Raw genomic sequence first — 14,483 nt, forward strand, 5'->3', positions numbered from 1 at the left:
CAGGGGGCTACAGGACCCGTCTCCCTGCAAGCCATGATATTGGGCGTGCTTAGTAGGGGCACCGGCTACACATCACACATCCCAGGGGGCTACGGGACCAGTCTCCCTGCAAGCCATGATATTGGGCGTGCTTAGTAGGGGCACCGGCTACACATCACACATCCCAGGGGGCTACGGGACCAGTCTTCCTGCAAGCCATGATATTGGGCGTGCTCAGTAGGGGCACCGGCTACACATCACACATCCCAGGGGGCTACGGGACCAGTCTCCCTGCAAGCCATGATATTGGACATGCTCAGTAGGGGGCACCGGCTACACATCACACATCCCAGGGGGCTACGGGACCAGTCTCCCTGCAAGCCATGATATTGGGCATGCTCAGTAGGGGCACCGGCTGTAAGTGAACAACCAGCTTCCAAATGCAAGATGGCAGTGCGGAAGATCCGAAGTCCCCAAAGAATCAAATTTGGTTTCCTGATACTTACTTTGCTAAAAGTTGACGTAGGAGTGGCGTATTTGATGCATTTCTTGGTACAGCAGGAGGTTTTGATATCTGCGGCTTTCTGTTAATGAAAACAATAAGGTAAGTACAGAAGTAAAACACAATAATAAATATAGTGATATAATAGTAATATACTTATGCTCCCGGTACTGCCGTGTCCAGGTACGTGAAGAGTACCGTATTAAGCATCTTTATAGAAGAATAATATACTCACTCAAACTTCTTGTTGTAACTTTCCGCCAGTGATTGGTGGCCAGCGTGAGCCCATCGGATTTCATCGCCTTCTGCAGGCCTAGAAGACAAAAACAATTGGAGGTTATTTCATTGCTCTGCTATGATAACACTAATACATTTTTTTACTCATTTGTTCCGGTGTAATGTGTTTCCAGAATGTTGGTGCCGACACATATTATAAGTGACTTTCCAGGGTGCCCAGGGGGGGGAACACATCACACATCCCAGGGGGCTACAGGATCAGTCGCTCTGCAGGCCATGATATTGCGCATGCTCAGTAGGGGCACCGGCTGTGAGTGAACAACCAGCTTCCAAATGCAACATGGCAGTGCAGAAGATCTGGGCCCAGATTCACAAAGGACTTACGACGGCGTATCTCCACGTACGCCATCGTAAGTCCGAATGTGCGCCGTCGTATCTTTGCGACTGATTCATAGAATCAGATACGCCTCACTGTTGCCAAGATACAAGCGGCATAAGTCTCCTACGCCGTCATATCTTGGGGTGCTAATTTACGCTGGCCGCTAGTGGCACTTCCGTATATTTCCGCGTTGAATATGCAAATGAGCTAGATACGCCCATTCACGAACGTGCTTGCGCCCGGCGTATTAAAATACGCTGTTTACGTAAGGCGTAAGACCGGCGTAACTTTACCCCTCATAAAGCAGGGGTAAGTCATGTTAAGGTATGGACGTCGCGTAAGTCGTACGTGAATGGGGATGGGCGCAGGTTACGTTCACGTCGACTAAGCATTGAGCCGGCGTAATTTAGGGAAAAAATTCGACGTGATACTGAGCATGTTCGTAAGGCGCGTCATTTACGTGGGGTCACGAGGGGTAATTTAGGGAAAAAATTCGACGTGATACTGAGCCGTTCATAAGGCGCGTCATTTACGCGGGGTCACGATTCATTTCCATACAACACGCCCCCTACCAGCCTACTTTGAATTACGCGGGCTTACGCCGGCCCATTTAAGCTACGCCCCCGCAACTTAGGGTGCAAGTTCTTTGTGAATACGGTACTCGCCTCTCTAAGTTACGGCATATGGTATATGAGATGCGCTACGCCCGCCTAAACTTACGCCATTCTCTCTGAATCTGTCCCCAGAAGTCCCCAAAGAATCAAATTTTGTTTCTTGATACTTACTTTGCGACATTTCGAAGTTGGAAGGGCTTCTTTGTATCCTTTTTGGGTACAGCTGGATGTTTTGGTGTGCTCCACTTGTTAATGTCTCTGTTAATGAAAAAAAATAAGGTAAGTACAGAAGTAAAACACAATAATAAATATAGTGATATAATAGTAATATACTTATGCTCCCGGTACTGCCGTGTCCAGGTACGTGAAGAGTACCGTATTAAGCATCTTTATAGAAGAATAATATACTCACACAAAGCACGTGCTGTGTCTTCCCAGTGATTGGCTGGCAGCGGGAAGCCATGTGACGTCATCGCGTGCTGAAGGCCTAGAAGACAAAAACAATTAGAGGTTATTTCATTGCTCTGCTATGATAACACTAATACATTTTTTACTCATTTGTTCCGGTGTAATGTGTTTTCAGAATGTTGGCGCCGGTGACTTGTCCTCAATGTTCCCCTATGGGGGAAGTTCCTCCACTCACTGCGCAGGCGCAAACTTCCCGACGGAAATCCCCGAACCTCGCCCGGCATCCAGGCTCATTCTTTAACATCCCCGTGGATTGGAGGATGTTAAAAAAAGAGCCAGGAGGCCGAGCGAGCGAAGCGAGCCGTCCGAGCGCAGCGAGGACGAGAGGCCGACTGGCCACTTTCCTCTAAGTCCACGTCGCCCTGGATGCCGGCCACCGTTCGGGGATTTCCGTCAGCAAGTTTGCACCTGCGCAGTGCTTGACGGAACTTTCCCGATGGCTGGAACCATCTCTGCGCCTCAGTTCGCGCATGCGCTGGAACTTCCGTGATACCTGGAACCAGCACGGCAGATCACCGGCACATATCCTAATGCCGCGTTCACACGATCGGAAATTCCCACAAGAAAACCGTGGATTTTTTTCAGACGGAATTTTGGCTCAAACTTGTGTTGCATACACGCGGTCTCACAAAATTCCGACCGCCAAAAACGCGGTGACGTACAACACTATGACGAGCCGAGAAAAATGAAGTTCAATGCGAGCATGCGTCGACTTGATTCCGAGCATACTTGTTTTTTTTTTTTTTTTCGGCGGAATTCCATACAGACGATCGTAATTTCCGGCAAGAACTTTTCTTGTCGGAAAAATTGAGAACGAGGTCTTAAAATTTTTGCTGTCGGAAATTCTGACAGAAAAAGTCCGATGGGGCCTACACACGGTTGGTATTTCCCACCAAAAGCTCACATCGAACTTTTCTTGTCGGGGAAATTCCGACCGTGTGTACGCGGCATAAGTGACTTTCCAGGGTGCCCAGGGGGGATACACATCACACATCCCAGGGGGCTACAGGACCAGTCTCTCTGCAGGCCATGATATTGCGCATGCTCAGTAGGGGCACCGGCTGTGAGTGAACAACCAGCTTCCAAATGCAAGATGGCAGTGCAGAAGATCTGAAGTACCCAAATTTTGTTTCCTGATACTTACTTTACGACCTTTCGAAGTGGGAAGGACTGCTTTGTTTCCTTTTTCAGTACAGCAGGAGGTCTTGGTGTGCTCCTCGTCTCTCTGTTAATGAAAAAAAATAAGGTAAGTACAGAAGTAAAACACAATAATAAATATAGTGATATAATAGTAATATACTTATGCTCCCGGTACTGCCGTGTCCAGGTACGTGAAGAGTACCGTATTAAGCATCTTTATAGAAGAATAATATACTCACTCATAGCACTTGTGTCCTCGCAGTGATTGGCTGGCAGCGGGAAGCCGTGTGATGTCATCGCGTTCTGAAGGCCTAGAAGACAAAAACAATTGGAGGTTATTTCATTGCTCTGCTATCATAATACTAATACATTTTTTACTCGTTTGTTCCGATGTAATGTGTTTTCAGAATGTTGGCGCCGGCACACATCCTAATGCCGCATTCACACGATCGGAAATTCCCACAAGAAAACCGTGGATTTTTTTCAGACGGAATTTTGGCTCAAACTTGTGTTGCATACACACGGTCTCACAAAATTCCGACCGCCAAGAACGCGGTGGCGTACAACACTATGACGAGCCAAGAAAAATTAAGTTCAATGTGAACATGTGTCGACTTGATTCCGAGCATACGTGTCGTGTTTTTTTTTGTGCGTCGGAATTCCATACAGACGATCGGAATTTCCGGCAAGAACTTTTCTTGTCGGAAAAATTGAGAACGAGCTCTTAAAATTTTTGCTGTCGGAAATTCTGACAGAAAAAGTCCGATGGGGCCTACACACGGTTGGTATTTCCCACCAAAAGCTCACATCGAACTTTTCTTGTCGGGGAAATTCCGACCGTGTGTACGCGGCATAAGTGACTTTCCAGAGTGCCCAGGGGGGATACACATCACACATCCCAGGGGGCTACAGGACCAGTCTCTCTGCAGGCCATGATATTGCACATGCTCGGTAAGGGCACCGGCTGTGAGTGAACAACCAGCTTCCAAATGCAAGATGGCAGTGCAGAAGATCTGAAGTCCCCAAAGAATCAAATTTTGTTTCCTGATACTTACTTTACGACCTTTCGAAGTGGGAAGAGCAGCTTTGTTTTTGTTTTCGGTACAGCAGGAGGTCTTGGTTTGCTCCTCGTCTCTCTGCTAATGAATAAAAATAAGGTAAGTACAGAAGTAAAACACAATAATAAATATAGTGATATAATAGTAATATACTTATGCTCCCGGTACTGCCGTGTCCAGGTACGTGAAGAGTACCGTATTAAGCATCTTTATAGAAGAATAATATACTCACTCATAGCACTTGATTTTTCTTCCCAGTACTTGGAGGTCAGCGGGTTCTTCAGGCCTAGAAGATAAAAACAATTAGAGGTTATTTCATTGCTCCGCTATCATAATACTAATAAGTCTTTTTACTCATTTTTTCCGGTGTAATGTGTTTTCAGAATGTTGGTGCCGGTGACTTGTCCTTAAGGTTCCCCTAACGGAGAAGTTCCTTCAAGGACTGCGCAGGCGCAAACTTGCCGACGGAAATCTCCGAACTTCGCCCGGCATCCAGGCTCATTCTTTAACATCCCCGTGGATTGGAGGATGTTAAAAAAAGAGCCAGGAGGCCGAGCTAGCGGAGCGAGCCGTCCGAGCGAAGCACGGACGTGAGGCCGACTGGCCACTTTCCACGAAATCCACGTCGCCCTGGATGCCGGCCGAGGTTTGGAGATTTCTGTCGGCAAGTTTGCGCCTGCCCAGTCCTTGAAGGAACTTTCCCGTTAGCAGGAACCATCTCGGCAGATCAGATTGCGCCTGCGCAGGAACTTTCACGATAGCCGGAACCAGCTCAGCAGATCAGCGGCACATATCATAAGCGACTTTCCAGAGTCCCCCCGGGGGGGGGGGCCCTAGAATTGAGGACATAATAACATACAAATACAAGTCTTCACTAAAAAAAAGCCGGCACTTGGCTTCACGATTGACCCATCAATCTGATGGTGTTCTCACTGGCCAATCACGAGACAGTATACAATGGTAAATGCCGGTATTCATATTTTGGGGTTCTGTGTTTTTGGGGTGCTCTGGATGATAACTGTGGAGGTGTACACGCACCGGTCTATGTATAAACGATCTTTTCATGACATGTTACACAACAATAAGTGAATACAGCTACACAGAGGCAGGAAAACCCGTACCTCCCAGGTCTCCCCTCAGCTATGCCCGAGCCGAGGAGGAGTCTAGGAGTTCCCTCGGCTCTGCACTGCCAGTTGCCGGTATTGAGACCTGTGTGCAGGTATTGTAAGCATCAGGAGATGTGGGGGTAGGTGCCCAATCCTAGTAAGTTTTATGCCTCCTGAGGGGTCCCCTTATTCAACTGATGGGGCATGGGCACCATAGGGGTAATCTTGCTGCCTTAATAATGGCCCTATGGCTGGGCATTTTGACAGGATTCTCTTGGGTGGTTGAACCCCCCTTACCCCCTCCCTTATCTATGCCCCTGATGTATACATATGCTTCCCCTGAGTTTAGTTTATACCAAACCAGACGTGAGAAAAAAGCCATCTAGTTATTACTTACTCTATGGCGGGCGCATCGTCACATTGTCCCGGCCGGAAGAGCTGTGTGCTGGTCATTTGCTTGATCAGTTGGTTGCTCATCTGTCGAGCCTTCATCTTGTAGATCTGTAGAGTAAATAAAGTGAGAAAAGTTACAACAAATACACAGGCATACGAGTGGTCTTCATGGTGGGGGCGGGGCAAAGCTTGACTCTTTGAAGAAAAGTCAACATTTAGTATAAAAATTCCACTTTCCATATTTGAAGTGAACTCTGTACTATCACTTGTACCTACAGGTAAGCCTACAATAAGTCTCACCTGTAGGTACCGTGAATCTATCTCCTAAACTTGGGCAGTTTAGGAGATATTCAAAGTGCATGCAGCCAATGAGATCATCGGCGCATGCGCTCTGAAGGTCTAGCTTACATTCCTGGACTTTCAGTACCCGTGCCAAAAACGGCGGCTCCTGTGCGAATGCGCAGGAGTGACATCGCTGCGGCTCCGGCCAATCGCATAGCCGAAACTCGCCAACCCGGAAGACAGACAGGGAGAACATGTCAGTCCTCTTAGCGGTGACTTTACAGCGCTGGAGGGCTTTTTTCCAAGGTGAATATGTTATAATGTGCTAGAATGTGATGCATACTAGCACATTATGCCATTGTATTGGGATTGGCCAGTAGAGTTTATGGTGGGGGGATGTGAAAAGAGACACTTACCTCCTCTTTTATCCAGTACAGGTCCATTCTGCCGTTCAGAATTTCGGCTCCAGCATCTTCTTGAGGTTCGGTGATTACCATGGCCATCTCTGCAGACTCTTCTTGAGGTTCGGTGATTACCATGGCCATCTCTGCAGACTCTTCTTGAGGTTCGGTGATTACCATGGCCATCGCTGCAGACTCATCTTGAGGTTCGGTGATTACCATGGCCATCTCTGCAGACTCTTCTTGAGGTTCGGCGATTACCATGGCCATCTCTGCAGACTCTTCTTGAGGTTCGGCAATTACCATGGCCATCGCTGCAGACTCTTCTAGAGGTTCGGCAATTACCATGGCCATCGCTGCAGACTCTTCTTGAGGTTCGGTGATTACCATGGCCATCTCTGCAGACTCTTCTTGAGGTTCAGCGATTACCATGGCCATCGCTGTAGACTCTTCTTGAGGTTCGGCGATTACCATGGCCATCTCTGCAGACTCTTCTTGAGGTTCGGCGATTACCATGGCCATCTCTGCAGACTCTTCTTGAGGTTCGGCGATTACCATGGCCATCGCTGCAGACTCATCTTGAGGTTCGGTGATTACCATGGCCATTGCTGCAGACTCTTCTTGAGGTTCGGCAGTTACCATGGCCATCTCTGCAGACTCTTCTTGAGGTTCGGCAGTTACCATGGCCACCCCTGTAGACTCTTCTTGAGGTTCGGCGATTACCATGGCCATCGCTGCAGACTCATCTTGAGGTTCAGTGATTACCATCGCCATTGCTGCAGACTCTTCTTGAGGTTCGGCGATTACCATGGCCATCTCTGCAGACTCTTCTTGAGGTTCGGCGATTACCATGGCCATCGCTGTAGACTCTTCTTGAGGTTCGGTGATTACCATGGCCATCGCTGCAGACTCTTCTTGAGGTTCGGCAATTACCATGGCCATCGCTGCAGACTCTTCTTGAGGTTCGGCGATTACCATGGCCATCACTGTAGACTCTTCTTGAGGTTCGGTGATTACCATGGCCATCGCTGCAGACTCTTCTTGAGGTTCGGCGATTACCATGGCCATCGCTGCAGACTCGTCTTGAGGTTCGGCGATTACCATGGCCATCGCTGCAGACTCTTCTTGAGGTTCGGCGATTACCATGGCCATCGCTGCAGACTCTTCTTGAGGTTCGGTGATTACCATGGCCATCGCTGCAGATTCTTCTTGAGGTTCGGCGATTACCATGGCCATCGCTGCAGACTCTTCTTGAGGTTCGGCGATTACCATGGCCATCGCTGCAGACTCTTCTTGAGGTTCGGTGATTACCGTGGCCATCGCTGCAGACTCTTCTTGAGGTTCGGTGATTACCGTGGCCATCTCTGCAGACTCTTCTTGAGGTTCAGTGATTACCATGGCCATCGCTGCAGACTCTTCTTGAGGTTCGGTGATTACCATGGCCATCTCTGCAGACTCTTCTTGAGGTTCGGCCATTACCATGGCCATCGCTGCAGACTCTTCTTGAGGTTCGGCGATTACCATGGCCATCGCTGCAGACTCTTCTTGAGGTTCAGCGATTACCATGGCCATCACTGCAGACTCTTCTTGAGGTTCGGTGATTACCATGGCCATCGCTGCAGACTCTTCTTGAGGTTCGGTGATTACCATGGCCATCGCTGCAGACTCTTCTTGAGGTTCAGTGATTACCATGGCCATCTTTGCAGACTCTTCTTGAGGTTCGGTGATTACCATGGCCATCGCTGCAGACTCTTCTTGAGGTTCGGCGATTACTATGGCCATCTCTGCAGACTCTTCTTGAGGTTCGGCGATTACCATGGCCATCGCTGCAGACTCTTCTTGAGGTTCGGTGATTACCATGGCCATCTTTGCAGACTCTTCTTGAGGTTCGGTGATTACCATGGCCATCTTTGCAGACTCTTCTTGAGGTTCGGTGATTACCATGGCCATCGCTGCAGACTCTTCTTGAGGTTCGGTGATTACCATGGCCATCTTTGCAGACTCTTCTTGAGGTTCGGTGATTACCATGGCCATCTCTGCAGACTCTTCTTGAGGTTCGGCGATTACCATGGCCATCTCTGCAGACTCTTCTTGAGGTTCGGTGATTGCCATGGCCATCGCTGCAGACTCTTCTTGAGGTTCGGCGATTACCATGGCCATCTCTGCAGACTCATCTTGAGGTTCGGCATTTGCCTTGGCCAAGTCTTGGTTTGTATTAGAAACAAAAAATATTGTTATTAATTGATATTGTTCTACATCAATAAATAAAGTAAATGATTGTGTATTGTATATTAGGGAAGCACCAATATATCAGCTGCTGAAACTCATCGGCTGAAAAAAGGGTTATCAGTGTTTTGCCAATAGAAAAAAAAACCGGTACCAATTACAGCATGCTGCCTCCTATTGACTCCAATGCAAAATTGCATCCTATTGGCTTCAATGCAAAATCGCGTCCCATTGACTTCAATGAAAAAAAACTCCCCCTATTGACTTCAATGCAAAATCATGTGCCATTGATTTCAATGTGAAAGTGTATACTATTGACTTCAATGCAAAAACGCTCCCCTTTGACTTCAATGCAAAAATCACATTCCATTGACTTCAATGTAAAATCGCAAGCTATTGACTTTAATGCAAATTCGCATCCCATTGACTTCAATGTAAAAACGTGTACTATTGACCTCAATGCAAAAATGCCAGCCACATTAACCACTTAAGCCCCGGACCTTTAGGCAGCTAAATGCCCAGGCCAAGTTTTTGCGATTCGGCACTGCTTTGCTTTAACTGACAATTGCGCGGTCATGCGACGTGGTTCCCAAACAAAATTGGCGCCCTTTTTTCCCCACAAATAGAGCTTTCTTTTGGTGGTATTTGATCACCTCTGCGGTTTTTATTTTTTGCGATATAAACAAAAATAGAGCGACAATTTTTAAAAAAAATGCAATATTTTTTACTTTTTGCTATAATAAATATCACCCAAAAATATATATATAAAAAAAAATCAGCGATTTTTTTCGCGACTGCGACATTATGGCGGACACTTCAGACAATTTTGACACATTTTTGGGACCATTGGGTGGATTCAGTACGCAATTGCGTCTGCGTAACCATAGTTACGCAGCGCAATTGCTTAGTTGCGCCGGCGTATCGACTGCTCCTGATTCAGAAAGGTCGTTACGCCGACTGCAGCTTAAGATATGACTGGCATAAGGCTCTTATGCCGTCGTATCGTAGGCTGCATTCTTACGATGGCCGCTAGGTGGCGTTCCCGTAGTGGTCAGCGTAGAGTATGCAAATTTCATACTAACGCCGATTCACAACCGTACTCGCGCCCTACGTACGCAGTTTACCTTGTTTTACGTTTGTCGGGTTCCACGTAAGACTGCTCCTGCTATTAGCAGGGGCAGCCAATGCTAAGTATACCCGTCGTTCCCGCGTCGCTGAAATGACGTCCTTGCGACGTTATTTGCCGCAATGCACGTCGGGAAAGTTTCCCGACGGAGCATGCACACTACGTTCGGCGCGGGAACGCGCCTAATTTAAATGATCCACGCCCTCTACGGGATCATTTAAATTACGCGCCCTTACGCCAGGCAGTTTTAAGGAGCGCCCACGCAAATTACGTAGCTACTGCTTCATGAATGAAGCGTAGCGCAGGTAATTTACGGAGGCGCAGCGTTAAAACGGTACGCTGCGCTTCCGTAAGAGGGCGCAAGTCGTACCTGAATCCACCCCATTGTCATTTTCACAGCAAAAAATGCATTTAAATTGCATTGTTTATTGTGAAAATGACAGTTGCAGTTTGGGAGTTAACCACAGGTGGCGCTGTAGGAGTTAGGGTTCACCTAGTGTGTGTTTACAACTGTAGGGGGGTGTGGCTGTAGGACTGACGTCATCGATCGAGTCTCCCTATAAAAGGGATCACACGATCGATGCAGCCGCCACAGTGAAGCACGGGGAAGCCATGTTTACATACGGCTCTCCCCGTTCTTCAGCTCCGGGGAGCGATCGCGAGGGGGCGGCTAGAAACGAATAGCCTGTGGGCAGAACACAATGATTGGTGTTGCCGGCTATAGCCACGGGCAGCACTAATCATTCTGGAAAAACCCGACAGGCTGGTTGTACACAAGTCGTTTGATGGATGGGCTTGTGTACAACCAGGGAGCCCATACATGGATGGAAGATCGGGGGAGGGGCCCTGCAGGAGCAGCGGAGATTCCCTCCATAGACGGCCGGCTTAGGTCATTATTTGGTGTTTCTGGAACCTTCTGAAGGAGTTCCATGCTCAGTGTTTGATATTGGAGATTATTATTAGAACTCATACCTGAGGATCCTCCGTCTGCCTGGAGTCGTTCGGTGTCCTCGTGCCGATCCCTCTGTAGCTCTTCAATCTTCATTTTTGCCTGGAAGGAGAAGAAGAAAAATCGATTACATTTCAGCGTTTCCAATAAAGTCTGTAATATGTAATGCAGGTTATGGAGGCCAAAGTGTGATTAACCCTTTCCCTGCCTGTTATGTAAGACACTGACACCCTCCTACCTGACCCCCCCCCACCCGCCATGTATGCCGGGCTCTCCCCCCCCCCCCCCGCCATGTATGCCGGGCTCTGCCCCCCCCCCCCCCGGGCGCTAGGAATGGTCATGGCGGGTGTTGGTGGGTGGAACAGAGGGAGATCAGGGAACATCGGTTCACCCATCATCCCTCCGGGGACCGAATCCGCAAGTGACGAAATGTAAAAAGGCCAACTTATACCAAAAATAAACTTCAATGCAAAATCGGGTCCATTGACTTCAATGCAAAATCATGTACATTGGCTTCAATGCAAAATCGGTTCCATTGACTTCAATGCAAAATCATGTACATTGGCTTCAATGCAAAATCGGGTCCATTGACTTCAATGCAAAATCATGTACATTGGCTTCAATGCAAAATCATGTACATTGGCTTCAATGCAAAATCGGGTCCATTGACTTCAATGCAAAATCATGTACATTGGCTTCAATGCAAAATCATGTACATTGGCTTCAATGCAAAATCGGGTCCATTGGCTTCAATGCAAAATCATGTACATTGAGTTCAATGCAAAATCGGGTCCATTGACTTCAATGCAAAATCGGGTCCATTGACTTCAATGCAAAATCGGGTCCATTGACTTCAATGCAAAATCGGGTCCATTGACTTCAATGCAAAATCGGGTCCCTTGACTTCAATGCAAAATCGGGTCCCTTGACTTCAATGCAAAAATGCGCCCTATTGACTTTAATGCAAAATCACAATAGTATTGACTTCAATAGGAAATTGCGTTCCATAGACATCAATGCAAAATCATGTACATTGGCTTCAATGCAAAATCGGGTCCATTGACTTCAATGCAAAATCATGTACATTGGCTTCAATGCAAAATCGGGTCCATTGACTTCAATGCAAAATCATGTACATTGGCTTCAATGCAAAATCATGTACATTGACTTCAATGCAAAATCGGTTCCATTGAATTTAATGCATAAACGCATCATATTGACATCAATGCAAAAATCACGTCCCCATTGACTTCAATGCAAAAATGCATCATATGGACTTCAATGTAAAAATCATGTTCCCATTGACTTTAATGCAAAAACTCCCCCTGATGACTTCAATGCCCCCCCCCCTTATCAGGAAGACTGTACGGGGGGGGGGGGGCTTACATACTCTGCAGCTTTTCTCCTTTTGTGGGAAATTCAACTAATTCGTTAATTCGAAGAAATATTCTGATTAATGAATTTTGTCAAATTTAAAAAAACGAATTGCACATGTCTACTAAATGATTACAATTATTACAGAGGAGGGGGGGGGGTTGCCTATTATATAACATGACACCCCCCCTCCCCTCCCCCTACATGATCCCGGTTCCATTCACAAACATTGAACCCCAATAACAGGGATCTGTATTTTTCAGCCACTCTAACTGTCATATTTAAATGTCTTTATTCTCAGCTGAAAAATAACTGCCACAGAAATAACTGTCACTTTCCGGAAATAACTGTCACTTTCTAGAAATAACTGTCACTTTCTAGAAATAACTGTCACTTTCTGGAAATAACTGTCACTTTCTGGAAATAACCGGATGTTGTATCCCGGCTGTGACCTGAGCCTCCTGTAAGATCTTCTGATTTCATGGGAATATAATAATGAGACATTCCAATGTTTTCTTACCTGTTGCAGCTCTTGTGCTGCGATCTGATTTTCCTGATTCTGGGATAGGATCTCCCTTTCCATGGATCCCGTCCTCTCCTCCAATCCCCTCATCCGTTCATCTTTCTCCTTCTCTGACGCGGCGCGATCGCGCAGGAAGCTCAGTAATTCGATCAGCCCGCTCACTAGAGTGGAGGCGCCTGGGAATTCTGGGAGGAGTCCGTGCAATCTCTCCATATCCTGAATAGTGATTGGAGTCGTCATTTTTTTTTTTTAAGTTAATAAGAAATAGAATTTGTTTTTCTTCCTAAATGCAGTTAATCTGAAAAGATTTATCCGCTTATAAAACGTAGAATTGTCAACAATCGCTGATAAAACGAGCACTTCTCTAAAGACGTGTTATCGCTTCGAAGCTTCGATCAATTCTGACAGTAAGGCTTGTCTGCCCGGCCCCACCTCCTTATATAGCCCCTCCTCCTCATTGTGACGTCACATAACTCCAATGTTGGCGCCATGGCAACAGAATGTCAGTTAAGTAAACAAAGCTTCTAACAGCTGCTAGGGAGGAGCGGGGGGGGGATTGGTTTAACCCTTTGTTTGCCGAGCACCTCTGCAAACAAAGGGTTAAACCAATCTCCCCCCTCCTCCCCCCTAGCAGCTGTTAGAAGCTTTGTTTACTTAACTGACATTTTGTTGCCATGGCGCCAAGGAGTTCTTCACAACATTGGAGTTACGTAACGTCACAGTGAGGAGGAGGGGAGGGGCTATGAATAACTGCCATACCGGACACTTTTCCCTCCTTCCTGTCCAGGATATTTTCTTTTTTTTTTTCAGCTTTCAGCGCTGTGGCACTTTGAAAGACAATTGCGCATGTTACACTGTATCCATATGAAATTTCAGACATTTTTTTCACACAAATAGAGCTTTGTTTTGTCGGCGCTGTTTTATTTAAAATTTCTTAACAAGGAAATAAATGATTAAAAATAGTGAAAAAAGACAGAATTTTTTTATCGTTTTTTTTTTTGTGGTATTTTTGTGGTAACGCGGTATTATTTAGTTATTATTTTGGAATTTTTAATTTAAGTATTTAATCACCGCTGAATACCTTTTTTATTTTACTTTTTTTTTGTGTTACAAATAAAATAAAAATTCCAAGACTTATAATTTAATAGTTATTATTAGTTAGTTATTATTTTGGATTTTTGAATTTAAGTATTTAATCACCGCTGTTTTTTTTTTTTTGTTTTGATAAATAAATGAAAAAATACAGATTTTTTTTGTTACAAATAAAATAAAAATTCCAAGACTTATAATTTAATAGTTATTATTAGTTAGTTAATTATTTTGGATGTTTAAATTTAAGTATTTAATCACTGCTGTTTTTTTTTTTTTATAAATAAATGAAAAAATACAGATTTTTTGGTGTTACAAATAAAAAAAATTCCAAGACCTGTAATTTAATAGTTATTATTAGTTAGTTATTATTTTGGATTTTTGAATTTTAGTATTTAATCACTTATTTTATTATTTTGGATTGTTTTAATTTTAGTATTTCAGCACTGCTGTTTTTAAAAAAAAAAAAAAAAAAGATAAATAAATGAAAAAATATGGATTTTTTATATAGTTTTTTTGTGGTATTTTTGTGGTAATGTGGTATTAGTTAGTTATTATTTTGGATTTTTGAATTTAAGTATTTAATCACTTTTTTTTATCAATAAATGAAAAAATACCTTTTTATTTTTTTTGTGTT

General features: G+C 45.4%; 1 protein-coding gene across 1 annotated transcript; it reads right to left on the reverse strand.

The window, feature by feature from the left end:
• Positions 1-712: 712 nt before the first annotated feature.
• On the reverse strand, positions 713-12,970 carry LOC120946245 (neurofilament heavy polypeptide-like). The gene is made up of 9 exons (XM_040361074.1): positions 12,755-12,970; positions 10,884-10,962; positions 6,575-8,811; positions 5,881-5,984; positions 4,610-4,663; positions 3,559-3,630; positions 3,324-3,404; positions 1,883-1,969; positions 713-794 (listed from the first exon to the last, which is right to left on the reverse strand). Exons 1-9 carry the CDS (start codon positions 12,968-12,970, stop codon positions 713-715), a joined length of 3,012 nt encoding a protein of 1,003 aa, XP_040217008.1.
• Positions 12,971-14,483: the final 1,513 nt, after the last annotated feature.

This window comes from Rana temporaria, chromosome 7 (assembly GCF_905171775.1).
Source record: "Rana temporaria chromosome 7, aRanTem1.1, whole genome shotgun sequence".
Classification (NCBI taxonomy): domain Eukaryota; kingdom Metazoa; phylum Chordata; class Amphibia; order Anura; family Ranidae; genus Rana; species Rana temporaria.